The sequence below is a fragment of the Acanthochromis polyacanthus genome, chromosome 23 (assembly GCF_021347895.1).
Source record: "Acanthochromis polyacanthus isolate Apoly-LR-REF ecotype Palm Island chromosome 23, KAUST_Apoly_ChrSc, whole genome shotgun sequence".
Classification (NCBI taxonomy): Eukaryota; Metazoa; Chordata; class Actinopteri; family Pomacentridae; genus Acanthochromis; species Acanthochromis polyacanthus.
Window position 1 is genome coordinate 19,851,285 of NC_067135.1, and position 26,055 is coordinate 19,877,339.

The window sequence follows — 26,055 nt, forward strand, 5'->3', positions numbered from 1 at the left end:
TCCAGTGTCTTCCTTGTCTTTTGAAACTGTTTATTGTATTGGTTCATATAATGATACCTGTAACATATTGTCAAAGTTAGCATAGTGGAATAAGAGAGAAAGCAGAGTTCACTATTACACTTCAAAGGAGTGTCCAACATCCAGTTGTCTGAAAGACACAGTTCAACACGTGCAAGCTACAAGGAATTATAATACAGTATGTAGACAAAAGCATGCATCAAAGTGCGTATGTGTATCAGAGCAGTATACTGTAGCAGTGGGAGTACTTGTGGTGGATGACCTTACAAAGGCAGCCCTCATTTCTGTGAAGTTTTAGTTTTGCTGGGCTCTGTACTGGGAACAAGATGTGGCTGTTCTTGTTTACCAGAACCTGTTTCTGAATCATAAAGTGAGGCTGCAGGATTTTGTCTGACTTTGGATGACACGGTGACCAGCATTGCAGGGACAGGACCGGCAGCGCAGCAGCATGACGGGGTGAGAGTCATGCCCCCGTGTCCACACTGTGTCTTCACTGTGGACTAATTGCCACATAGGTGCAGATCCCATGCAGGATACCATGGTGGTATTATGTACATAGCCGGCTGGTTTAGTGCAATCATTCCTCGAGAAAAATTTTTTAGATCCAGGCTTCTGTGCTTTGAACAATAGGGCGGTCAACAAATATCTTAAATTTGATTAAATGATCCAATGGTAAAATTATTTGATCAACATTCAGCAATTAATTGTGAAAACTGATGTTTTATTATGAAAAAGAGGCAGACACATTTTGAAAGACCAAATGAAACATGAGCAAAAACAGCAACAACTGTTTCTTTTCTTCAGCAGAAATAACACGTTTGACGGCACTTTTGTTCAGTCGCATTTTACTGTTAAGAAGCAAGGATTTTCAGTGCCTCAAAACTGCCTGACAATTTCTGTGGAGCTTCTGTCAAGGCAACAAGTAACTGAGCCCAAACCTGCACAACTGAAGCTTATTCGGGACAGAAGGAACGTTTTCGTACAACACGTGGCTTTAGAATGTCTTCCCTCTGTGACAGGGAAGGGTAGGATCATAAATGTAAAAAACTTCCAGAGCTTTTAATATGGTCAGCACCTCATTTGATCTCTGGTCATGGTTTCAACTTTTTATGCATCCTGCAGAGAAGCACTTGTGAAACAGTGAATCCAGTGTTTTAAATGCAGCTAGCTTTAATGAAACCATCTGGGTTTGATGATATCTTGCTGTTGTGTTTATATCAGAAATCCTATTATCCAATCATTTCCTTGAATGTGCTCCATTTAAAAGGTTCAAGATATACAGCTAGGAACTTTTAAAAGCATCCTTAGTAAAATACTGGCCATCCTTAGTCCATTGTTCCCTAAATGGCACAAAACAAAGCAACACCCCTGCAGCCTAATATCCACCTCTGCAGTAATGGTTGATGTGCTCCAAGCTCCTAATGTAAACACCACCCCAGGGTGTCAAGCCAATCATCACCAAACCATTCACAAGGGGGTAAACCACAGCAGGGTTTAACTGCTACGTGATGTAGCATGAAATTAGCTACACTCTGCTGGTAGGTAACTCAGCTGTGTTGGTACACAAGGCTGCAGCAACTTTAGATTGTACAGATGGTCATAATATGGTATCCACTGTCTGTATGTTCAGCACAGTCTGGTGATTCCCACACACTGTTCCAGATAGGACCTTAAAACAGCATCAACGTCCACAGTACCAACAGTCGCGCAGTCATTCACACATTGTGTACTGAGGTGAGCATACAGCTACACACGTATCATATCAGGTGCGTCTTTACTTTCTTGACTTGTTATAAAACGGACCCTTTACGTCCACATACACTCTACAACTCACTCTCATCCTAGTGATCAAACGAATCCAAATGTTGCACTTGAGGTCATCTGCGTTACATTCAGATTCAAGCACAGACCCAATCCTTTTTATTTTCTTCCGTTTCCAGTAAAACAAAGGCGAAGTCAATCACAATCAGCACTACGTCTTTGGTGGATTAGAGTTTTTGCTACAAGCCAAATGTTTTTGCTATAAAACATGGAAGATATTGAATACATTCAGTCAACAGAAGGTTTTGTTGTTTTGTGTTTGATTTTGAGTGATGTTCAGCTCTCGGCAGCCTGAGCCTGATCAAACAGCCGCTACTGCCCAGCACTCATAGAAGATGAAGGCAGTGGCTGTTGCTCCTGCTCAGCTGCGGCTACGGTGAGTTAGATGAATACTGTGGCGCGTCCCTGTGGAACTGTGCAGGGTACAATAAGGCAAAGAGAAAAGCACCATTTGAATTACAGCTGATAGGGCAGAGAGATTATCCATGCGTGAGTCTTACAAGGTGAACTCATCAGTTTAACAGCAACTCTCACCACCCAGAGTCCCTGAACACAACACACTGGTCTAGTTCGAAATGCAGCTCACAAGAGATGCTGGATCGCTTTTAGAAAATGGTATAAGACCCCTAAGAAACTGAGAGGAAACACTCTGGTTTATCATTCTCTCATCTGAATGGGGTGTTACAGCATTGACAACTGGTTGCACAAAGATCTGTCAGCCCATATACAGGGTGACACAAAAAATGGGAACTTTTTAACAATCCAATAAAACCAAGAGTGATGGAAGAAAAATATTTTATTCATAGTAATTGAAACCTTAAAACATGCCATTTAAGAAACAATGATGGAATTTTCGTTTTTTAAAAATGACTTCCTGTAGATGGCGTCCTCCTGCACGAATGCATTCTTGAAATCTACCTGGGGCTGTCTCAAGAGTAAAGTGTACATGACTTGACCAAGAACTCTGGACGAGTTAAAACAGAGAATTCAGGATGAAATTCACAGTATCCCAGCTGAGATGTTGCAGCGGTCAATGAGGAATCTCAACAGCAGATTTCAAGAATGCATTCGTGCAGGAGGACGCCATCTACAGGAAGTAATTTAAAAAAAATAAAAATTCCATCATTGTTTCTTAAATGGCATGTTTAAGGTTTCAATTACTATGAATAAAATATATTTCTTCCATCACTCTTGGTTTTATTGGATTGTTAAAAAGTTCCCGTTTTTTTGTTTTTTTCACCCTGTACATGTGAACCTCATAGCCATGGACAAAAATCCAGATTTTCTAAAGGCTGAAAAAGGAGCTCTGTTCATACTGCTTGAATTACTAGATGTAGGTTAGTATAGAACATTTGTCCAGTGAATCCAAAAAATACTGACTATCCCAGCTTTCATACTTATAATAACAGAGGTCTACCTTCTGAGGTCTTCCAACATGACAGTTTTTTTCCCCAAGACAATAGATACCCAGGGTCTGCACAGTGGAGTAGTGGTTAGCACTTTCGCCTTGCAGCAAGAAGATCCTCGGTTCAAATCCGGGGTGGGCCTGGGATCTTTGCAGTGTGGGTTTTCTCCGGGCAGTCCGGCTTCCGGAGAAAACTAGTCAAAAAATATGCTGAGGTTAATTGATTACTCTAAATTGCCTGTAGGTGTGAATGTGAGTGTGATTGTTTGTCTGTATATGTAGCCCTGTGACAGACTGGCGACCTGTCCAGGGTGTCCCCTGCCTTCGCCCGAATCAGCTGGGATAGGCTCCAGCACCCCCCACAACCCTAGTGAGGATAAAGTGGTGTATAGAGAATGGATGGATGAATATATACCCAGTATTTGTTTCATGGTAAGAGCAAAAACTGGGGTGCCATCTATCTTTGTGCAACCAGTTGCAGTGGCATGTTGTGCTGCAGCAGCTGGAGTGTTCAAGGACTGTGAGTAAAAGAGTGGACAAAGGAATTGTGGATAGAAGAGATTGCTTCTCCAAGGCAAAGTGTAGAATTTGTGTAGAACTACGCTGCAACCTGTCAGATATGTAACCCAAACTTCTTATAGACCACAAGCACAGCTGGATGACTGTACTGTCCAACACTATTACAGTTCTCACACAACACATACTCATTCAGTATTTGACATATTTAAGGACAAAATATAAAAACAGAGATTTATACACATTAAAGTCAAGAGCTAACATCCAAAGTCCTTCACACATTTTCTCCTGTGTAGATACAGACTATTCTGTCAGTCACTACTAAGTCCAGTCTAATCCATAATGGCAGTTGTTAACCAGTTATGGTTGCATGTTTCACCTTTATGTCATGTATTTCTTTCTTCTTTATGTTTTAAAAATGCATAGGTGGTTGTTGGTCTGTTTTTTCGAAGAACAGTTTAAAAGAAGGACCAGAACCCAAGCTCTCACGTTAAAAAAGGGTTTTGCTGACATGCATGCAGTGGGTGCATATTCTAATTGGAGAAATTCTGCAGAAAGCTCAGAAATATTCAACTACAGGCTGAATGAAAAAGTAATGTAGTGAGTACATTCTGTTAACTTCCACACAGCCACCTTTACAAATGAAACGGTTATCTTTTGTTGACTTTGCCAGTGCCACCCTCGACCACATAAAACATGACAACTTTATTCACTATTTTTCATGCTGCATTGTGGGATAATTTAAATCTCCTCCCACTTCAGATTTGGAGCAGTGCTATAAAACAATCTAAATATCAGACAGTGTAGAAAACAGTGAACGGTTTTCCGATGCAGCCCAGGTCTCCCAGTTAAAGCTTTCTCATGTAAGAACACACGAGACGAAAGAAGTGTGAAGAAAAACAACAAATCGTTGGCAGCGCACAACAAGCTCACTCACGAGGAAGCAGTAACTATCTACAAAAGTTCAGCTATGTTATTAGGAAAATTCATTTCAGGTACAAAGTGTAAAAAGAGCAGGCGAAGAGTGTAAACACACACACTAAAGACTTAAGTCTAATATGGAGCATAAATATGCTCTTAGAGACTTCTACTAGTATAAACACAGAACTGCTCACAGTACAACCATCACAACTTTCCAAAAGTATTTGTTAGGACACTATTTAAAACCTACAGCTACCTATGGCTGCTAAAATTATCTACACAGCTAAAGCACTTCTACCTTTTTAAAATGCAGATTATCTGAACTACAATGTTCTGTGTGGCAGTTAGTCACTCCTCTGTGCCTTTAAACGGCCATTGTTTATCTCATCAATGCATCTTCTTTCTGCTTTTGTAAATCATATTCCCATGGCATCCATTTTGAAGAATATCTAGTGTACTTTAGTAGCTGTGAGTCTGATCATTTAACAGCATCTGAAACTCCCTTTCTGATACAGTGACTAGGGGGACGCAGCCAAAAAGAACACAGCTTTCATCAGGTATGAATATTTTTGTGTGTAGACATACATTATAAGTTTGGGGTCACCCAGACAATTTCATGTTTTCCATGTAAACTCACACTTTCATTCATGCGCTAGCACAAGAGTTTTCTATTCATCAATTAGCCTTTCAACACCGTTAGCTAACACAATGTAGCATTAGAACACAGGAGTGAAGGTTGCTGGAAATGTTCCTCTGTACCCCTATGGAGATATTCCATTAAAAATCAGCCATTTCCAGCTAGAATAGTCATTTACCACATTAACTATTTCTAGACTGTATTTCTGATTTATTTAATGTTATCTACATTGAAAAAAATGGTTTCTTTCCCAAACTTTTTAACAGTAGTGAATATAGACAAGAAAACATATCATCTAGTTTGTTTGGGACAGAGTGAAGCCGGAAAACAGCTTCTTCCCTGATCTTGTGCCAGACAGTAAAATCCATTGTAGCAGGCTGCGACAACACAATATCAACCCTGAAAAAAAACACAGGGTCTCTGGACTGAACATTGGCATCACCCATGATAACTGATATGGATGCCTTCTGTTGCTGTAATCATATTTAGTGCAACAAGTAGGGTCACACAGTATTTAATAAGGGCTTACATACAACCTTACGCTCAGCTGTTTTGTGCATTAGAGAAATTTTAGCATGGTTTTACACATCATGTAATCTTATCCTCTTTTGGTACAGTGGAATACCTGTTCTCAGGACAGTAATGTGGTTAAAGGCACTCTGTAGAGCAACAGCTTCAAAGGTGTTAGGCATAAAGGTCACATGCTACACATTCCCAGGAATGCTTTCAGATTGCTCCAATGACAGACGGCTGATGACAGTAAAGCACCAAGAACATACAACTACAACTAGTCTTGTGTATGTTTTGAGGGAGAGAATGCATTTATTCTGTTTGTTAGGCCTCATGGATACACAGAAAGCACTAAAGCCAGATGTAACAGTGTAACTCACAGGATACTGACAAGATTTTAAACCGATCTTTATCAGTTTATGCTTTGGGTTCCTACAAGGTTTCATCTAATAGCCACCTGCTTCACAGTATGATCAGTCTGCTTATTTTATGCTCTTGTCATACTGTTCCCAAAACAAGTCATCACAATGATGTCAAGTCAAAATGGCTGCCATGGGAAAAAGGCCACTTCAGAGTTGTTTTTCTGCACACACACTACTGCTAACACAAGAAAACAGAGCGCAAACAATATTTGCTATTATGTAGCAACTTCAACATTTTCTGCCTGTCCACGAATCTCATCACAGTTCACTTTTTTCCCGGAACAAAGTGCTGACCTTTCCTCTTTTTCCACTGAAGAAAATCCCTTTCAGATCAACGGAGAAAGCACGCGCTGTGCATTTTTAAGCTTAAACTGCAGTGGAACTGATGTAGCTAGCTTCAGTTTTTTACATCAAGTGCAGCGAGTGCTTATCTGATGTTCCATATTTGGCACTATGTTCAAACGTCTGAACTTTTCTTTTGAGCCTAAATTGCTATTGTGTCAACCACTCAGTCCTTTACAAAGAACACGATGGGTGGTGCACTGCGAGTGTCACCATCCCCATTTTGAAAAACCAATCTCCTCCAGGCTCCAGTCACTAGGCATTGTAATTAATTAAAGGCTAGTTGAAACAAAACAATTTCAAATATTAGGCTATTTACACTATAAAAAGTCGTACGCAGTTTATAGACAGAAATGTTCAGATGCCTTATTTTCCTCACGGCAAAAAAGATCCAAATCTGAATAAGGCAACTTTGTACGTGAGGAGGAAGTAGATGGACCGACACGCAGCAACTAATGATGTAACCATCAAATGATGTAAACAGTAGTTACATGCAGTAACTCCAATTCCATTCCAGTGAAGCCCATAAATGTACCAAGTGGGTCAAACTGTAATTAAGCCTGTTTAGATACTTCATTGACCCTGAATTATTATTGTATGTAACATTACTGTAGTAATCAGTGATTATGATGTGCTCAGCAAACTGAAAATGCAATAAATGAAATAAAAATGTCACATTTTGTAGGTTTAGTTAGTCTCTATCACTATTAGCTGTCCAGTTCTAGGAGCTGACTGCTGGTGTGAATCATTTCCATGTTATCACATCATTTAACAAAGCAATCCGTTGCTACAGGGCTATGACAAGAATCTTGTTAAATGCCCCTCATTCAAATTCAACACCACAGTGGAGGGAAAATACAGATCTCCATTCCTTAATTTTATGAAGGGTTGTTCCAGTTCAGATCTGATTTACTTCAGTGGTCATCAATGCTTTGATTTATGACAGAAGATCAATTATTTGTCAAAAAAGTTAAACTGAAAGCCACTGTGTTCCATAGCAAGTAAAGGTATGAGATAGTCCTGATTAAAATTCACATCTTTCATTCACAGAAAAAAAAATACTACTACAAGAAAATAAAAACATAAAGGTATGCATCACAGCATACTCTGGTTCCCTGAAAGTTTAGCTGCACAAAATACAAACTTTTCTGGCTCTTTTTAAAATCAGGCTGCAGGTTACTCATTTATCAGTATCCCAAATGTTAACCAGTCGGTAAGTAAACCACCTAGTTCAACGTACAGTGACTAAATCTCTGTGAACTCAGAGCAGCTTGGCACATCCCCACAGATGCCCAGATGAGTTTCTCTCACCAACACAACATAATAAGATCAACTAGCTCCTTGCTTGTGTTGTATCTACTCTCAGATGTACGTCGCTTTGGATAAAAGCGTCTGCTAAGCGTAATTGTAGAACTTCTTTCTGTATTCTTCCCCCACTGTTCTCGCTGTGTCTGGATACGATACCACAGCAGCTTCAGCCCACAGATAACTGAAACTCACATTGTTAGTGGTGCCAAAAACAATAAATTGCTATGTACACGTACATTTGTCAAAATTCCCATAACTGGCAAGAGAACAAAAACCACATTCAGTGTAGGACTAGAAATCTCAGCTTCTGCAGCACAAACTACAGGATCAACATGACATGCTACACAACAGTCTGCCCTGTAGCGTGGCTGTGAGAGTGTGTGTGTGTGTGGGTGTATGCGTGTTTTGTGTGTGTGTATAGGTAGGGATGAGTTGTGTAGGGGGTGTCTTCGTGTGTGTGTTACACAGCATTCTCTTCAGTCGGAGGCTCAGCATTGGGCGGCTCCAGAAGAGTCTGTTGGACTGCAGAGACAAAAGTACACGTCACCTCCATCAGATATTACAAAAGCAGTCATTTACTGCACAAAGTCGGTAGATTTCTAACTGTGGGTGAAAATATGTTCTAAAAACAATCTCTTCAAGTGTGTGGACTATATTTTCCTCAAGATATGTCCTACCGATCTCCATCATCTGATAACTGCATTCAGAAACTGTGATCAGTTTTTTCCTCACATTCTATCAGTTTCATAAGTTGAAAAAAAGTTTCTTTTAACAACAAAAAAAAAATAGATGAGAATGGAAATGCACATGAAGCAGATGTGAGTAGAGTGCAGCGGCATACCTTGTGGTTCTGTCGCCACCACTGTGTCAGGGTTGTCAGCTTTCACCATGTCAGTGTTCAGGCTCTCTGTCACAACACAGCAGAACAGCCACTGAGTGTCAAAAAGTCAGAAGCACAAGCAGAACCTTAACCTGGAAGATATTTGATAGATCTAATCATCCAAAGTTCACAGATATCTCTAGTTTATGATTAAAAAGTTTAAACAAATCAGACATGGTCAAGAAGAAGGCTGCTGATTATCTGAGATTGAATAACCCAATTATGAACTGCAGCCCTGTTCTTACTATGTCTGTTGTAAATACTTCTAATACGGTGTACTACTGGTTTTACAATGTTGAGTTTTTGTACAATTAATATAATTAACACTGAATGATGTAGAATGCTGTTTTGAAGCAAATACTCATGTAATTCACAACTAAGTATCAGCTTTATTATACCGCCAAATAATGCGGCGGAGTTATGTGACGATTGATGTACGTTTGTCTGTCTGTCTGTCTGTCAGCAAGATTACTCAAAAACAGACCGGAATTTGGATGAAATTTTCAGGGAAGGTCAGAAATGACACAACCACCAAGTGGTTAGATTTTGGCAGTGATGCAGCGTATAGTCTGGATCTACGGATTTGTAAATGATTTCTGTATCATTGCAATGGAGTCAGTGTAACTATGACAACCAGCAAACATGACATCAGCTGCCTGCTGATGATCACATGATTACAATCCTACTACAAATCGACCGCTGTGGACTTATCAGGACTTACCTGTTGGAAATGACACAAGGAACATCTGACTAAATTGTGGGGGTGTTTCCAAATCCCATCAATTCACTGCCTGATTGGTAACGTGATTCAGTATCCGTACATAACGTACACATGCATAACACACGCCTGTGCTCAGTGCAAGGTCATTCTGTTGGTGGGTACATCTATATTAAATGGCCACATTCTATATTGCTGTGGTTTCTGATTATCAATAACTAATAAATAAATGCTGCATTTCTAAAGAAAAAAGCTGCATTTCTGGCAATCCCATACAGGGGAATGAACATGACAACTCCTTGGCAGAGTACTGAGCTCTCTGAGTGCTTTTCTATATGAGGAAAGTTTTCAGCAAACTAGGTAATAGGACAGGACGTGTAAGACAAAGCCTTGCCAGATGTATCGACAGCTAATGCTACTCAATACAGCTATTTTGAGCTATAGCACACACTGATCAGGCATAACATTATGACCACCTGCCTAATATTGTGTTGGTCTCCTTTATGCTGTTAAAACTCCTCTGACCCAGTGGCGCACGGACACAGGACCTGTTGATCTGCAATGTTCAGGTGGGTGGTGCTGGTCAAACATCCACATGAACGTCAGGACTCATGGTTTCCCAGCAGAACATTGCTGTTGGAGCCATTTCAGTTGGTAACCAGCAAGTGGTGCTGTGACTAGTTACCCGTGTATTTAAAGGTCACACTAATTGCCACAGGTGTGGTGCAAAGAAGAGGTGTTACAAACTGTTTGTTGGAAAGACTTTGCTTTTTGTTAAGTTTGATGAAGTCCAGAAGGTAAATAAATTGATGAATCCATTCATAATTGAGAGTTTGGACAGTGACCTTTATTGGAATATAGACTCTATTTTTGTTAATTTTTGGACCACGACGGAGTATAAGAGCACGACGAGTAGCCAAAAGCCACGGAATCAAGTTTCCCTCATCAGTTGTGTTATAACAAGACAATCAGTGTTTTTCACTTCACCTGTCAGTGGTCACAATGTTGAGGCTGATTGGTGTATATGTTAGCAGCAGTAGTCACGCGTTGCTGAGGACTACATGCTTGAGGGAATGGCCCCTCTAAAATACATGACTGCATTGTAAAAGCCTTACGCTGTATACTGAAGCAGAACTTCTTCTTCTGGTAGGAGATGTAGCTGCTGATTGCGCCCACTAGTGCCATGGCAACCGCACTAGCAATCCCTGCAATGGTGCCCACCTCTGCTGTGGTCTCTGAAAATACGCACACATACACAAATCCATACACATATTATGCTGAGGCTGCCACACAAACAGACATGCCTGCATATGGAAGAAAACAGCAAAGACAGAAAACCCACCACCGCTGTCATCATACTGGTTAATCTGATCTTTGTCACCACTTGGCCTCCCTGTGGAAAGAGAGTGTTCACATCTGATCCTTTCCGCAGTGATGGAGTGAAACGCTTTACATGTATTATCTTTGAAGGTTCATGTTACCTTTGGCTTTGTCAGGTTTGTAGGTGTTGTCGTTACTCACATCAATGAGATCGCTGTCAGAAAATCCACCTAGGAGAAGACGCAAATAATCATCACACCTAAGATTTGGACTGATATCCACCAACATACTGTCCTGGCCCACAGACTTAAGATCACTTGATATATCAACATAGGTGGGACTATAGCATTAAAGATATATAAAAATTAAAAAATACTAATTCAGTAGAAAATGAAAAACATGCAGTGATTGAAGCAAATTCATAAAAACTATAAAGCAATTTTTTGTCTTTCGCTAATAGACTCAAAAAATCCTACCACAAATATGTGAAGCAGAAGACAGTGTTTCTCTGTCAGCAGAGTGGGGGGTGGTGGGTTGTGTGGTGATGAGAGACAGAGGACAACAATGAGCTCCCTCTCTTTAGGAGAACTGACTTGGGAGTGTCATTTACTGCAATTCTTCTGTAGCACTTTTTTTAACAGACTGCGTGTTGGAGATGATAAAACGGTCTTTCTGTCTTCTGACTGACGCTGTATTTCCATTCTGCACTGCAGTCTGGTCTAGTATCACACAACTATGCTGGAGATGGATCTACTGTGACCCTGTACCGTTCTTTTTGGTCCACATAAGCTGTTGTGCTGTGGAAGTTTGCAGTGATGTCAGAAACAAGAATCTCACAATTACTGGATGAGTCTCTTTTCAGGTTTTTGAATGCTTTCTTAAAACATACTTTACATCTCACTTATTGCATCCTCTGTTCTTCTATTTAAAAAACAAATTCAGCGTCTTGTTAACATCTCTATTTAGTGTTCTTATGTTTTTATGAGGAATATCATGAGCAAAATAAGCAAACATGGCTGAGTATTTCTACCCTGAAACTGCAGGGTATTGAGGTTTTATAACAAACCTAAGGAATCAAGCCTGTCATTTGCAAAGGGGGGCTTTCCATATCATTCTGCTTCTTCAGAAGCCGCTTCTGTGCCTAAATGACTAAATAGTAGAAAAGTTACTGTTTTGCTGATCACATGACTGCAGCTGGGGCAGTTCAGTGGCTCGGTGGTTAGTACCATCGCCTCACAGCTAGAAGATCCCCGGTTCGCATCCCCGCCTTCCCGGGATCTTTCTGCATGGACTTTGCATGTTCTCCCTGTGCATGTGTGGGTTTTCTCTGGGTTCGCCGGCTTCCTCCCACACTCCAAAAACATGCTGAAGTTAACTGATAATTCTAAATTGTTCATAGGTGTTAATGTGAGTGTGATTGTTTCACTCTGTGTAGCCCTGTGATAGACTGGTGACCTGTCCAGGGGGTCTCCTGCCTTCACCCTAAGTCAGCAGGGATAGACTCCCCCCGCGACCTTAATGAGGATTAAGTGGTATATAGATAACAGATGGAAGGATGGATGGATGTTTACGGTCGAGACATGGGTTTCTTGTAAGAATCCTAAACAGTCCCTCCAGGTTTTCGCGGGAGTTTTTCGTGATTATTGTGGCCGAAAATGCCTGATTTCGTGGCAACTCTTCTAAAAAATTGCGATAAAAGTTGCGATGTTTTAAGCTTATTTGTTGTGATGAAATTGCGGAAGACAGTGACAATTGCTAAAAAGCTGCATTTTTTCCAGCTTTTAGAACATGTTTCAACACTGTAATTGACAATATTTATTCCGAAATTAATTATTTAACGTTCCAACCTATTTCCACAAAAGCTGGCACACCACAGTGGTATATTAGCAGCAGCCAGATACTGGTTTAACATGAAGTGACCTAACTATGCAGGGGGCGACGGGAATTGATGGGACTCAGAAAAACCCACAATTTAATCAGTTGTTCCTTGTGTCATTTCCGATACGTTCACAGAGGTCGATTTGTTGTTGTACGATCACAATCATGTGATCGTCAGCAGGCCGCTGAGGTAGCGTTCACTTGTTGCCATGGTTACCGTGCCGCTATCAGACGCCGTGCCGCTATGACTCCTTAACAAATCCGTGGATCCAAACTTTAAGCCGTATCACTGCCAAAGTCTAATCACTTGGTCCTTGTGTCATTTCTGACCGACCCTGAGAATTTCAGTCACTTCTCTGAGTCCGTTTTTGAGTGAGGTTGGTAACAGAGGAAGGATTCACAAAAGCTGATCGTCACATAACTCCGCCGTGTTCTTTGGTGGAATAATTAATCTAATTTACCTTCATTCTTTCAGTGCTCTAATGGATCTGGATGTAACAGTTTCCATCATGGGGATTTGTCTGGTCTGTTGTCCGCTCATTTCAGCCATTCTAATATACTTCGTGTTTTGTTTTGTTTTTTAAAAAGTGTGTATCAATCAATGATTTTTTTTTTTCTATTTTTGTATTCCACCACAGTATTGCACGGGTGTAAAACAGTTTAGCTCCGCTTTGGTGAAGAACATCAGTGAATTAATTGTTTATCACGGTCTTCAGCAGTTATTTTTGTTGGTAAATGAGAGACATTAGTATCTCACATGTCTGCATCTTCAAACCATAAACAAGGAAGTGAATTCAGTGACGTATGTGCATTACGTTGGCCAAAATTGCGGGAAAGTTGCGGCGATTGGAGAAAATTGCAAGCCCGCGCAAAATTCGCGGAGATTGGTTGATTTCGCGGGAATTCGCGGGAATTCCTGGAGGGACTGCCTAAACTAGGAGATGGCAGAAAAAGGACATATCCATTGTAGATGTGTGGGTAGACTTAGGGTAAAGTATGGAGGTACAATTTACAATGATGAGGGTTTCTTGAGAACTGGTACCAAAACTCAGACATTAACCCACAGGCAAACTGTGCATCAACAATAAATAAGAAATAATGATTTATCACTCATTAATGCCCTATGTGCAGAATATTAAGGAGATTAGAGTAACTAATCATTAAATGATGTCTTTGCTGGGCTGCACTACTGTCTACCAGTGTTTTTCACTTTTATTTTTTCAAATTCTACACATAGGGCTTTAATTGCACAGAAAATTCTTATTAAGTCATCAGACTTAATTAAGAGTGATGATTTACTAATTTTGTGGACCCTATGGGATACTCTCCCACCCACCTCCCTGCCCCTTGTTCTTATCCTTGCCACCAATGTCATTGTTGGGGTCCAAGGCATCAGCCAGGTCAAAGTCATCAGAAGCTGTAAGGGTCAAAAGGTCTATGATCAATGTTTTTGCAACATGAAGGCAAAATGAGGAGTTCAAAAAACAAACATTAGTGCATACAGAGAGGGTATTAACAGCTGAGAAAAACTAAACCAGAAACAAAGGAAGCAGATTTGTCTAAAGTCCAGAGTCCTGCACTAACCTCCCCTCATGTCTATGATATCATAAAATCAAAAAGTTGCAGTAGTAAGTCAGCTGTTCGTGATTACCTAACTCACTCTACGTTGTATGTTGAAAACTATTTATGTTAACTTTTAACACAACTATGTGTTCAAAATACGGTATGTCTGAACTTAACCTCAGAAATCGAACACAATGATGAGTTCGATTTCTGAGGAGCACAGTGAATGTTTCTCCATAGATCTCCCTGTAATGTTAATCAGAATGGTTCCTAAGACTGTTGTACTGATGAAATCAGAGCTGGTAAATGGTATATTATCCTGACTGTAATAAGGTAAAAGTTAAGAAAGTAAATTAGAAGAGAAGCTGGTCAGAAAACAAATCTCAACAACATAAATGAGGTCAAATCAGAGATGAAGACCTCATTTTAAAGAAATGCTGCTTCAAACCTGGTTCTCTGTGCAGCTGAGGTGCAGGCCTCAGGAGGAGAGCAGATAGCAAACCTTTAGGGGAATCAGGGTTCTCGCCAGCGCATTTCAGCATAACGGCCCGTTACGCTGAAACGCGCTGTCTAACGGTCGCTGTCTAACGGGCCGTTACGCTGTCGTAACAGCCCGTTACGCTGTCAGTTTAAAAGATTATGCTGTGATTAGGGCCGCTACGCTGTTATTTTGACAGATCAGGGTTCTCGCCAGCGCATTTCAAAGATTATGCTGTTGTTATGAGAGTGTGTGGCTCCGTCATGAGAGAGGGAGAGAGAGCAGCGTGTGTGTGTGTGTGAGAGAGGGGGAGAGTGAGATATCCGAGCGACCCTGAATGCAGCGCGAGTTCAGTAGAGGAGGAGAGAAGGTGTGTAGTTGCTGGGTTGGCGGTACTGTGCGGTTCAGCCACTGTTGATGGACAATAAAGGCTGCAGTGTTCTTCGATACGGCTGGGCTCCTGTGTCTTTGCCTCTACGGCTGCTGAGGAAGTGAAGGGGGTTAACCCCGGGCTTCCTGACCACGGTCGGGGCCGAACAGGAAGGGTTAACACTGTGATTAGGGCCGCTAACGCTGATATTTTGACAGATAACGCCATGTACATTTGTTTTTATCGACTGGGTGCCTATCTAGGTTAATTTATGTCTCCCCACCTCAGCCGTACTTTCCTGTCGATTGACCCGTTCCCATGTATTGCGCGTGTGCGGGAAGACCTGCCGTTACGCTGAAAAAAAATCCTGGTGAGAACCCTGGGGATGCAGTCTCTCACCTGGTTTGGGTTTGGGCTTGACTGGGGCCTTGGTGCTTGTGGGGACCTTAGGAACCACCTTGGGTGGGGCTTTGGTGGGAATTTTGGGGTCATCAAAGTCAAGCAAATCCGGAATAGGATCTGCAGAGAACAGAGACACAGTTACTGCTACATCAAGGTTTTATTTTAATCTTTACACATCTAATATTTAAACACCCTGATTCTGACAAAGTTTGCTGAGCTGGAAATGTATGAGGAAATATTTCTCTAAAACCTAATCTAACATTTCCAGGAACAGGTAAACCCCATACTGCAATGGAAGAAAAATACAAATTTAATTAACTTTCTGGACCTATGGCATTGAAAAGATGATTAAGGATACTTGAACAACGAACCAAAAAAATGTTGCTGCATGCAGACAGTTTTCATCCCCTGCGTCTCATTAAAATATCACCTTTGGACAAATCCAGAAATTGAGACGCATATGATTCGGATTCCTGATCGGAATTTTAAAAACTCCTCTATTGACATGCAAACATAATTTCATACAGACAAGATGTCAATCCCACATTCTCAGTCAATTGATTGCAACTACTACAGTGGGGAAAATAAGTATTGAACGCGTCACCTTTCTTCTCAAGACTCCATTCCTCAACAAAAGACATGTTGAAGCTCGTTTAAAGTTTGCTAAACAGCATCTTGACAAGCCTGTAGAATACTGGGAGAATGTGTGTGGTCAGATGAGACCAAAATTGAACTTTTCGGCTGTCATACTACATACCATGTTTGGAGGAGAAATGGCACTGCACATCACCCAAAAAACACTGTACCAACAGTGAAGTTTGGAGGTGGAAGCATCATGGCATGGGGTTGTTTCTCATCTCATGGTATCGGCAAACTTCATATAATTGACGGAGCAATGAATGGAGCCATGTATCGGGAAATTCTTGATATGAATCTGCTGCCATCCACCAGGATGATGAAGATGAGACGTGGCTGGACCTTCCAGCAGGACAACGATCCAAAGCACACGGCAAAGTTGACTTTCAAATGGTTTCATAAAAGAAAATCAATCTGTTAGAATGGCCTAGTCAATCACCTGACTTAAATCCAATTGAACATTTGTGGAAAGAACTCAAGAAAAGGGTTCACCAGAGGGCACCAAAGAATATTCAAGATTTAAAGACAATCTGTGCAGAGGAATGGGCCAAAATCACACCTGAGCAGTGTGGGCGATTAGTTAAAACATACAAGAAGCGTCTGGAAGCTGTCATTGCAAACAAAGGCTTCTCCACCAAGTATTAGATGAGTCTCAGTTAGCGTGTTCAATACTTTTTTCCTGTGTTATCTTACTTAATTCCACATAATCATTATTTATGGACCTGAATGTTGTGATTTCTTTTCATGTGTGGATTATTTGAGTTAATATCAATGTCTGGTAGAAATTTTGTTTGAATTGCATCTTTGGAAATAAATGTGATGAGAAAAAAGTTGACGCGTTCAATACTTATTTTCCCCACTGTATAAGATTATGGTCAAATCTGACATTAACTACAGGATACAGTGCCTACAAAAAGTACATACCCACTTGGATGTTTCACCCTTTTGTTGTTTTTATATATGAAATCACGGTTAACATAATTGGGCTTTTTGACAAGAAATTGCAATAATAACTTGTATAATATCACAGTGAAAAGGTAAAGTAAATCATTGCATAAACAGTCAGCCCCTTTAAAGTGACTGGCCTAATTCAAAAGAGGTCTGGCTAGCTCATGCAAGCAGTGTCACAACTAGTGATGGGTGTTAATTGATTGTAGTATAAAAGACAACTACATCTGGAAGATCCTGTTGTGGAAAATTCTTCATCAGTTGTTCAGGTTAAAGAAATAAGTCTACTGAGAATCACAAGTTGTCCTTGTATTTTATTTGAAGCTTCAAAGGTATAAAATCACAGAGTGCAGAGCAGTCTGTGGGAGACTATGAGGAGACTGAGAGTGGTAGCTAATTATACATTCATTCTTTAGCATTATTGTTTATGTGCATAGTAACATGTGTAGGGGAAAACCCAGAGAAGTGAAAACATCTTCAGCACAGACAAAAATAATAGATGCAGACACAGGTGCAAAATGTCATATTGTATTGTTTCTTAAAAATGCTATATTGGTTTTAACCTTCAGACTGAATTATTTCAGATATACAGTGGGTACGGAAAGTATTCAGACCCTTTGAAATTTTTCACTCTCTGTGTCATTGCAGCCATTTGCCAAAATCAAAAAAGTTCATTTTATTTCTCATTCATGTACACTCAGCACCCCATCTTGACAGAAAAAACAGAAATGTAGAAATTTTTGCAAATTTATTAAAAAAGAAAAACTGAAATATCACATGGTCAGAAGTATTCAGACCCTGTGCTCAGTATTTAGTAGAAGCACCCTTTTCAGCTAGTACAGCCATGAGTCTTCTTGGGAATGACGCAACAAGTTTTTCACACCTGGATTTGGGGATCCTCTGCCATTCTTCCTTGCAGATCCTCTCCAGTTCTGTCAGGCTGGATGGTGAACATTGGTGGACAGCCATTTTGAGGTCTCTCCAGAGATGCTCAATTGGGTTTAGGTCAGGGCTCTGGCTGGGCCAGTCAAGAACGGTCACAGACTTGTTCTGAAGCCACTCCTTTGTTATTTTAGCTGTGTGCTTTGGGTCATTGTCCTGTTGAAAGGTGAACCTTCGGCCCAGTCTGAGGTCCTGAGCACTCTGGAAGAGGTTTTCCTCCAGGATATCTCTGTACTTGGCCGCATTCATCCTTCCTTCAATTGCAACCAGTCGTAGGGATTGTATTGGGCAGGTGATGAGCAGTGCCTGGTTTTCTCCACACATACCGCTTAGAATTAACACCAAAAAGTTCAATCTAGGTCTCATCAGACCAGAGAATCTTATTTCTCATAGTCTGGGAGTCCTTCATGAGTTTTTTGGCAAACTCTATGCGTGCTTTCATGTGTCTTGCACTGAGGAGAGGTTTCCGTTGGGCCATAAAGCCCCGACTGGTGGAGGGCTGCAGTGATAGTTGACTTTGTGGAACTTTCTCCTATCTCCCAACTGCATCTCTGGAGCTCAGCCACAGTGATCTTTGGGTTCTTCTTTCCCTCTCTCACCAAGGCTCTTCTCCCACCATTGCTCAGTTTCGCTGGACGGCCAGGTCTAGGAAGAGTTGTGGTCGTCCCAAACTTCTTCCATTTGAGGATTATGGAGGCCACAGTGCTCTGAGGAACCTTGAGTGCTGCAGAAATTCTTTTGTAACCTTGGCCAGATCTGTGCCTTGCTACAATTCTGTCTCTGAGCTCCTTGGGCAGTTCCTTCGACCTCATGATTCTCATTTGCTCTGACATGCACTGTGAGCTGTAAGGTCTTATATAGACAGGTGTGTGCCTTTCCTAATCAAGTCCAATCAGTTTAATTAAACACAGCTGGACTCCAATAAAGAAGCAGAACCATCTCGAGGAGGATCAGAAGAAATGGACAGCATGTGAGTTAAATATGAATGTCGCTGCAAAGGGTCTGAATACTTCTGACCATGTGATATTTCAGTTTTTCTTTTTTAATAAATTTGCAAAAATTTCTACATTTCTGTTTTTTTTCTGTCAAGATGGGGTGCTGAGTGTACATTAATGAGAAATAAAATGAACTTTTTTGATTTTGGCAAATGGCTGCAATGACACAGAGAGTGAAAAATTTCAAGGGGTCTGAATACTTTCTGTACCCACTGTACAGTGTAGATAGGTTCAACCAAAGGTAACATGTCTATTCTGCAAAAATGGTACTTTCCATTCGTACATTCTCTATCTTATGGGATGTCTGGAGAGGTCATCAGACAAACGCAGCTTAACAAGGTTATCAAAGGCCACAAGTACCAAAGGTTAGAAATATCAAAAGGTTTTGACTGCATGTACTAAGTAGCATATATTGTAATGCTGCACATAATATGTAATGCTTTCAGTTAATTAGTAAGCATTAATGTTTGTAGATACTAAATTTTCTATTACGCTCCCCCCTTTTGATCATTCTTGATCACATAACAAAAAAGATAATATGATAATAAACACCTGTCTTGGTTTATCAATGAATACAGCCCTGCAAACCAATTTGTACTTCTCACTGAACAACTGTTAGGTTTTGAGTTCGTTGGATAGACGTGAAGTCGATCGGCTGTCCTCCAGTTGTCGGACCTCTCGTCTCGTAAAGTTTATCAGAGGTAGAGGAGGATTTTCTTTATCCCAGAGATCAGCCACCAACAATCCTGGGTCAGGGTTTTTTTTTCTTGGTTTGAATTTTTATGCTCTCCTAAGACAGCGATAACTTCCACAAGCCCCTGAGGTCTGAAAGACACCTGCAGCGCACCTGTAACTTCTCTATACTATAGGTTAGAGAACACAGTTTAAGGTTGTTGTAGCAGTAGCTGCTACGTGGCTCTTACCTCCTTCTGGTGCTGCTGGCTTTGGTGTAGCAGGTGCTGCTATAAAATGAGAGAAAATTTACACATATTAATTATTTTTATTGGTCTCATTGTCATAAGCAATCAGTGGAGAATAAGATGCAAGTTACAATAAGTGCTTTGACACTACATCAAAGCCACAGTTGTATGTCAGTAAAATTGGGAGTGCATCCCTTTGAAACAAATGACTGAAATCATAGAGCACAAGTAGTGAAAGTTGAATAAAAGTGTTAGTAAGATCTGCTGACTCTTCTGTCCTGACTTCAGTGGACGGGTCATTCCACTACTGTGGATCCAAAAGGGAGAAGTCTGACCAAGAAAAGTGACAACAGTGGATGTACCATTTCACCATTGCTGAGGGAGAAAGGTCCAGCTTCCTTGCTGGAGGTGCCACTGAGGTGAACAGAGAGGGCAAGCAGTGTGGATACCAGCAGGGCAGCAGCATTCTGGATCAGCCTAATGCAGTTCCACTGATTGTGTCAAATTCAAAGAGCTGACCTCAACAGAATTCTCTAATATGACTTAAGTGATCCATGCTTATTCAGACTTGAGACCCGCATTTTAAATTACCATCAAATTAACATAAAAAGACGCATATCTCAAACAGGGTCCCAAGTTCACCTTGTGTTTGGACTGTGGGTGGAAAAAGATGAGTGGTGTTTCACTGTACTTACGTGGCGTTTTGTCATCCAGAGCATCGCTCAGGTCGAATTCCCCCTGGGAAAGGACTGTGGCGCAGAGAAGGACATACTGTATCAGTGCTTTAAAGCTCAATCTCATGTCTGATCAAAGCATCTAGAAATATGACCATTTTCGTGCTCAGCTGTCCAGGACCAGCTGGTGACACACAGACACAAAAGCCTGGCCCCGGGGTCCAACTGTGCCCACAGTGCTCTAATCCTCCCTTCTATTTGTTTGTCTGGACTGCAGTGTACAGATTATTAAGCAGGAAAGATACAGCCACAGAGGCAAACAAAAATGAGCTAACCTCAGTGACTGTCATTTGCAGCTTGTTTTATGGTAATCCGCATTGCAAACAAGTAGAGAGGCAATTGCGGACTTGCTATAAAATATCTTCATTTCATACAGACAGTGGATAAATAGCTGTAAACCATACTCAGTTTTATTCTATTTCATTGCCATTCCTCCAATATCCACATAAAATATTTAGAAAAATAAAGATTAAACTTTCATTTAAACTGATGCAGTGCTAAAGAAGACAAGGCAGAAAAAGCACAGCTAGTTCGAACCACCTCTATTTGTCCAGGGGTCCTTTGTTGCTTTTGAGCTTTTCTCTTTGTGAATTATTGAATCATTTGACCTCTAACTGTTATTGAATGAACTCAGCTGAGAAGCTTAGGGAGGAAATGTCTCTTCGATTTACAGACACCTGATACATGGCAAGGGGCCTCAAACAAGCAGACATGGTGTTACTGGAATTGGACACATGGAAAAGGACAGGAAACTCCTGATTTATCTCTAACAATGCATAGTGTGATTGATATGTATTTCAAACAAAAAGCATACAGTAACTACAGCTGTTAAATAAACGAGTGGAGTATAAATACATTATTTCTTTTTGAAATGTACAGCGCTTAACAAATTTAGTCGACCGCCACCCACTGAAAGGTGTTTTCCACTGCTGCCCTAAATAAATTTTTTATGTTTCTGTAATGTTTAATCTGCCAGTATGTGCAAGCTTTTTAATAAAATAATCCCGATTTGCTTGCATGTGTGCCTTTCTTGATTAAGAAGACAATTCCAGTGAGCTGGCTCAAATTTGGTTACACTACCGGTCAAACGTTTGGGGTCACCCAGGCAATTTCATGTTTTCCATGAAAACTCACACTTTTATCCATGTGCTAACATAACTGCACAACAGTTTTCCGATCATCAATGAGCCTTTCAACACCATTAACTAACACAATGTGGCATTAGTACATAGGAGTGATGGTTGCTGGAAATGTTCCTCTGTACCCCTATGGAGCTATTACCACATTAACAATATCTAGACTGTACTGGATTTCTGATTCATTCAATGCTATCTTCATTGAAAAAAATGCTTTTCTTTCAAAAATAAGGGCATTTCTAAGTGACCCAAACTTCTGAATGGTAGTGTATACACCATACATCTCCCAGGAAGGCAGGATGCAGCTTTAAGTCGCATCTTATTCATCTTTCAACACCCCCCCTCCACTCTTCTGCTCAGTGCCAAGGATAAATAGACAGATTCTTTCATTAATTAACACCCAACTGTGTTTAAAGAGACATGTAAAAATATTTCTTTTTCATCTTTTAATGTTTAAGGGGGTCCTGTGGGCAAATACCATACATTATGATATGTGAACACACAGTATAGGGTGTCCTTAAAGTCTGGACACATAGAAAATCTTATGAAATGATTTTTTTTGCCTCCACATATTAAATATGGACAGTATGTTTGATATATATTTGATTCCTTATCAAATTTTACATTAATTCTATATTGAATAAAATGTTGTTAAAAATTGTATTTCTTGCAAATATGTATTTCTGGCTATGTTCAGGGACTTTAGGGACTCCCTGTATACTGGCACTAAGCTGCAGTACAGCAGCTTCGCTTCGGTTTCCTGCCCCCATGTGCTGTGTGGTACAGAGGCTGTCGCTGACCTTGTAAGGTCTGATGTGATTGATCCATGCTAGAAACAGCTTCTCCAGCTTTGCATGCATTTCTGTAAGATCCACTGATACTGATATTAAATTTGGATTTTGGGCATGCATACTCAGTGTTGTAAAAATCAGACAGGTGCATCCACCCTATCGCCACAGCAGTTATGCAAAGAACAGTACTGTCCACATTATTATTCAACCTAATACCAGCTAACTCTAACATCTTCATATTTTTTGGAAAACATGATTTCTGTCCTCCTTCTAAACTTGCTGCGCCAAATTTCTGATGATTTGCATAATATTTGCATAATCTGCATCGCTGTGCTGCACTGACTATAAAATGTTGCTAATGTTAGGTGCAAATGTAAATCAAATCATGTGCTTTTCACCTGTATTTGTTTAGATTTTGCAGGTAAATTACAAACCTTTCACCCATCAAGACTGAGTGACATCATTTCCAGCATGGCACGTGCAGCTGTAATCCAGACAGCAATGACTGGGTGTTTCCTCTCTGACCTGTCCCAACTATCAGCCTAGATCAATAACCCAACCTTGGGAAATACAGATTATCTGCAATGGCCCAGTCTATGACAGCTGCTTATTTCTCTTGTTAAATTGGCGCAACAAGAGTCAATGTGGCTCCAATAATTGAATTTAACTGTAATGTGAAAAATCTACAACATGCGGATCTGTGCGCTAAAAGGATGATTATTCAGAAAGAATGGGAATAGACGGGCCTCTGCTCCCAGACATATACCGGTGTCTGGGGCCGGTGAACCGTTCCTCGGCCTTCACCAAAGTGCGGCACAAAAGGCAGAATATGTGGTTTGCTGAGGTGCGCCGGACAAAAAGCCTTACCTTGCAGCGGCAGCAGCTGGAGCAGCAGCAGCAGATAGAGAGCGCACAGAGAGCGCAGAGCCATGATTCCACAGACACGCAGCCGGGACAAAGTGGATAGAAAGGCAGAAATAACGGGCCTGTGGCCGCTCAGCGTGTCTACAAGCTGGTCCTCTGAAAGCCGCAATCAAGGCGTTCACTATGGCACTGCGAGGCACTCCCATTCTGTGCCACTTCCTGCTGCCTTTCAAAACAAAATCTTCTGCTCTCCCCGTCATTCCCGCCGCATTTTCGGCTAATTTCTGGTTATTGATTTAACCCTCATTTCTGTATATTAAAATTATATATTTACCTTTTTTTCTCCCAGAAAATGATCATTATTTACCTTAAAATGGCTTGAATCTAAGTCTCCACCACTGATCTATTAAGTCTTAAGCACACCAGTTCACTTAAACCCTGTAAAACTGCTCTAGACTACTTAGCACATGAATAAAAGTGTGAGTTTTCATGGAGAATATAAAGCTGCCTGCCTGGGTGACCTCAAACTTTTGAACGGTAATGTATATACACATTTATATACCAGCATTGCAAGTCACTAACTACAAATCTTCTCTCTCCTGTAGCTGTGCTTCTTGGAGGTATCTTTGACTGCAGAGCTTCACGTCTCTGATCATTTCTGGCCTTACCTAATTCTGTGTTTGTTTGTTTTCTGTCTACTATCCTGCTCTCTATCCCCTTACCCTAAGGCAAATGTCTGCCCTCACTGGACCTGGTTTCTTCCTGATAAAGGGAAATATTTTCTTATCACAGTTCTCACGTGCTTGCTCAAAGGGAATCCAAAGGAAACTTTGGATTTGTTGGGTTTCTCTGTGTAATTTTTGAAAGAGCTAAAATTACTGTGTGAAATATACGCAATATATTTTGTGTACAAGCAGGTGTGACACTATTGTGACAGACCTTGAATGTATGTTTTTTTTCCTTCAACATTTTAATTACCCACTGCTGAAAAGGTATCAATTTTTATTTATTTTTAAAATTAATAATGTCTATTGTATTTCTTTATCTTATTTTTCTACTGGATAAGCACTTTGGCTCAACGGTTATTGCTTTAAAATGAAATACAATATTTATAACAAATTTTTGTGAATAGCTGAAGTTCTAAGGCCATAGGTGGGTTAATGTGGCACTAACTGCCCTGTAAATAAATGATATAAAGCAATACTGAATACTTTGAATACTGCGGCTTTAAGCTACGATCATAACTTGGTTCTAACAAGATGATATAATGCAGAAATATGTGTGGCAAGCACTTTTATTCCCAGGAGTAACTGTTGCATAACCAAGAAAATCACCAAAAAAAATCTAAATTTCCTATGCAGAATTTCGGTGGACTGTACAAAAGCATATTTTATATCAACAGGTCTCATATATAATTGAACTGCCCAGAACCTTTTAGAACAATACATGTCGACATCTGTTCCATAAGTGAAATGGCAGGTAATTGATAAATAAATCCCTCATGACTTTCATATCTTTTACCATCATATTGATTCATTTTCAGCGATAAAAAATGAACAAAATAATGTGTGGAAGATTTAAAAACCTTGCTGAATTGGCATTGCATAGATCAGATTGGCTCTGTTAGTGTGCAAGCAGTAGTGGACAATAATGAAAATAAAGTTATTTAAGAAAAGTACAATTTTGAGGTATTTCACTGGACTGTTTGTTATTCCTATTTTATGCTGTTTACAGTTTATAATAGTCTACATTTCAGAGGGAAATATTGTACTTTTTATTCCACTACACATTTACTTTGTAAGTACAGATTAGAGTTTGAGGATTACAACAACACACGGTGAGCTAATACAGTTCTCTTTTTTTAACAATTATCTAGTGATTCTCAGCTTTTTTTTTGGCTAATGATCCATCCATCCATCCATCCATCCATCCTCTATACACCGCTTTATCCTCATTAGGGTCGCGGGGGGTGCTGGAGCCTATCCCAGCTGACTTGAGCGAAGGCAGGGGACTCCCTGGACAGGTCGCCAGTCTGTCACAGGGCTACATATACAGACAAACAATCACACCTATGGGCAATTTAGAGTTATCAATTAACCTCAGCATATTTTTGGACTGTGGGAGGAAGCCGGAGTACCCGGAGAAAACCCACGCATGCACAGGGAGAACATGCAAACTCCATGCAGAAGGATCCCAGGCCCACCCCGGGATTCGAACCGGGATCTTCTCGCTGCAAGACAAAAGTGCTAACCACTACGTCACTGTGCAGCCCTTGGCTAATGATGTGCTATTTAAAAAAAAAAGAAAAACTGTGTCTATATCTGTTTCCTTTTCATGTTTGAGATGTCTATCAGTTCCACCCGCAAAACATTTCCCATCTAATCTGAATATTCTGACGTAAATAGCTGCTCCATCTGATTCCATATTTAGTTTTGATGTAAAGAAAACTAATCTGATGACTATTGTTTCCTCTTCCCTCTCTGACAATGTCTTAGATGACCTGGTGCCTTCGTGGAGTAGGAACTGACCCCAAAGTGAACATTTTGCAAATCTTTGAAGAATACATCAGATTAAGATTTG

The 26,055-nt window shown here is 40.5% G+C and overlaps 1 protein-coding gene across 3 annotated transcripts; it reads right to left on the reverse strand.

Annotated features, from left to right (window-relative positions):
* cd99l2 (CD99 molecule-like 2) lies at window positions 1–23,696 on the reverse strand. 3 transcript variants are annotated; one of them, XM_022211546.2, is made up of 10 exons: window positions 23,479–23,696; window positions 20,646–20,699; window positions 19,954–19,989; window positions 15,507–15,626; window positions 14,033–14,113; window positions 10,980–11,048; window positions 10,841–10,891; window positions 10,614–10,733; window positions 8,742–8,807; window positions 1–8,422 (listed from the first exon to the last, which is right to left on the reverse strand). In XM_022211546.2, exons 1-10 carry the CDS (start codon window positions 23,540–23,542, stop codon window positions 8,361–8,363), a joined length of 723 nt encoding a protein of 240 aa, XP_022067238.1. In that variant the 5' UTR covers window positions 23,543–23,696; the 3' UTR covers window positions 1–8,360. The 3 variants fall into 3 exon arrangements, with proteins under 3 accessions (XP_022067238.1, XP_022067237.1, XP_022067240.1); XM_022211545.2 differs by having other exon boundaries at window positions 19,954–19,992; window positions 23,479–23,695; XM_022211548.2 differs by lacking the exon at window positions 14,033–14,113 and having other exon boundaries at window positions 19,954–19,992.
* Between the last annotated feature and the right edge of the window lie 2,359 nt (window positions 23,697–26,055).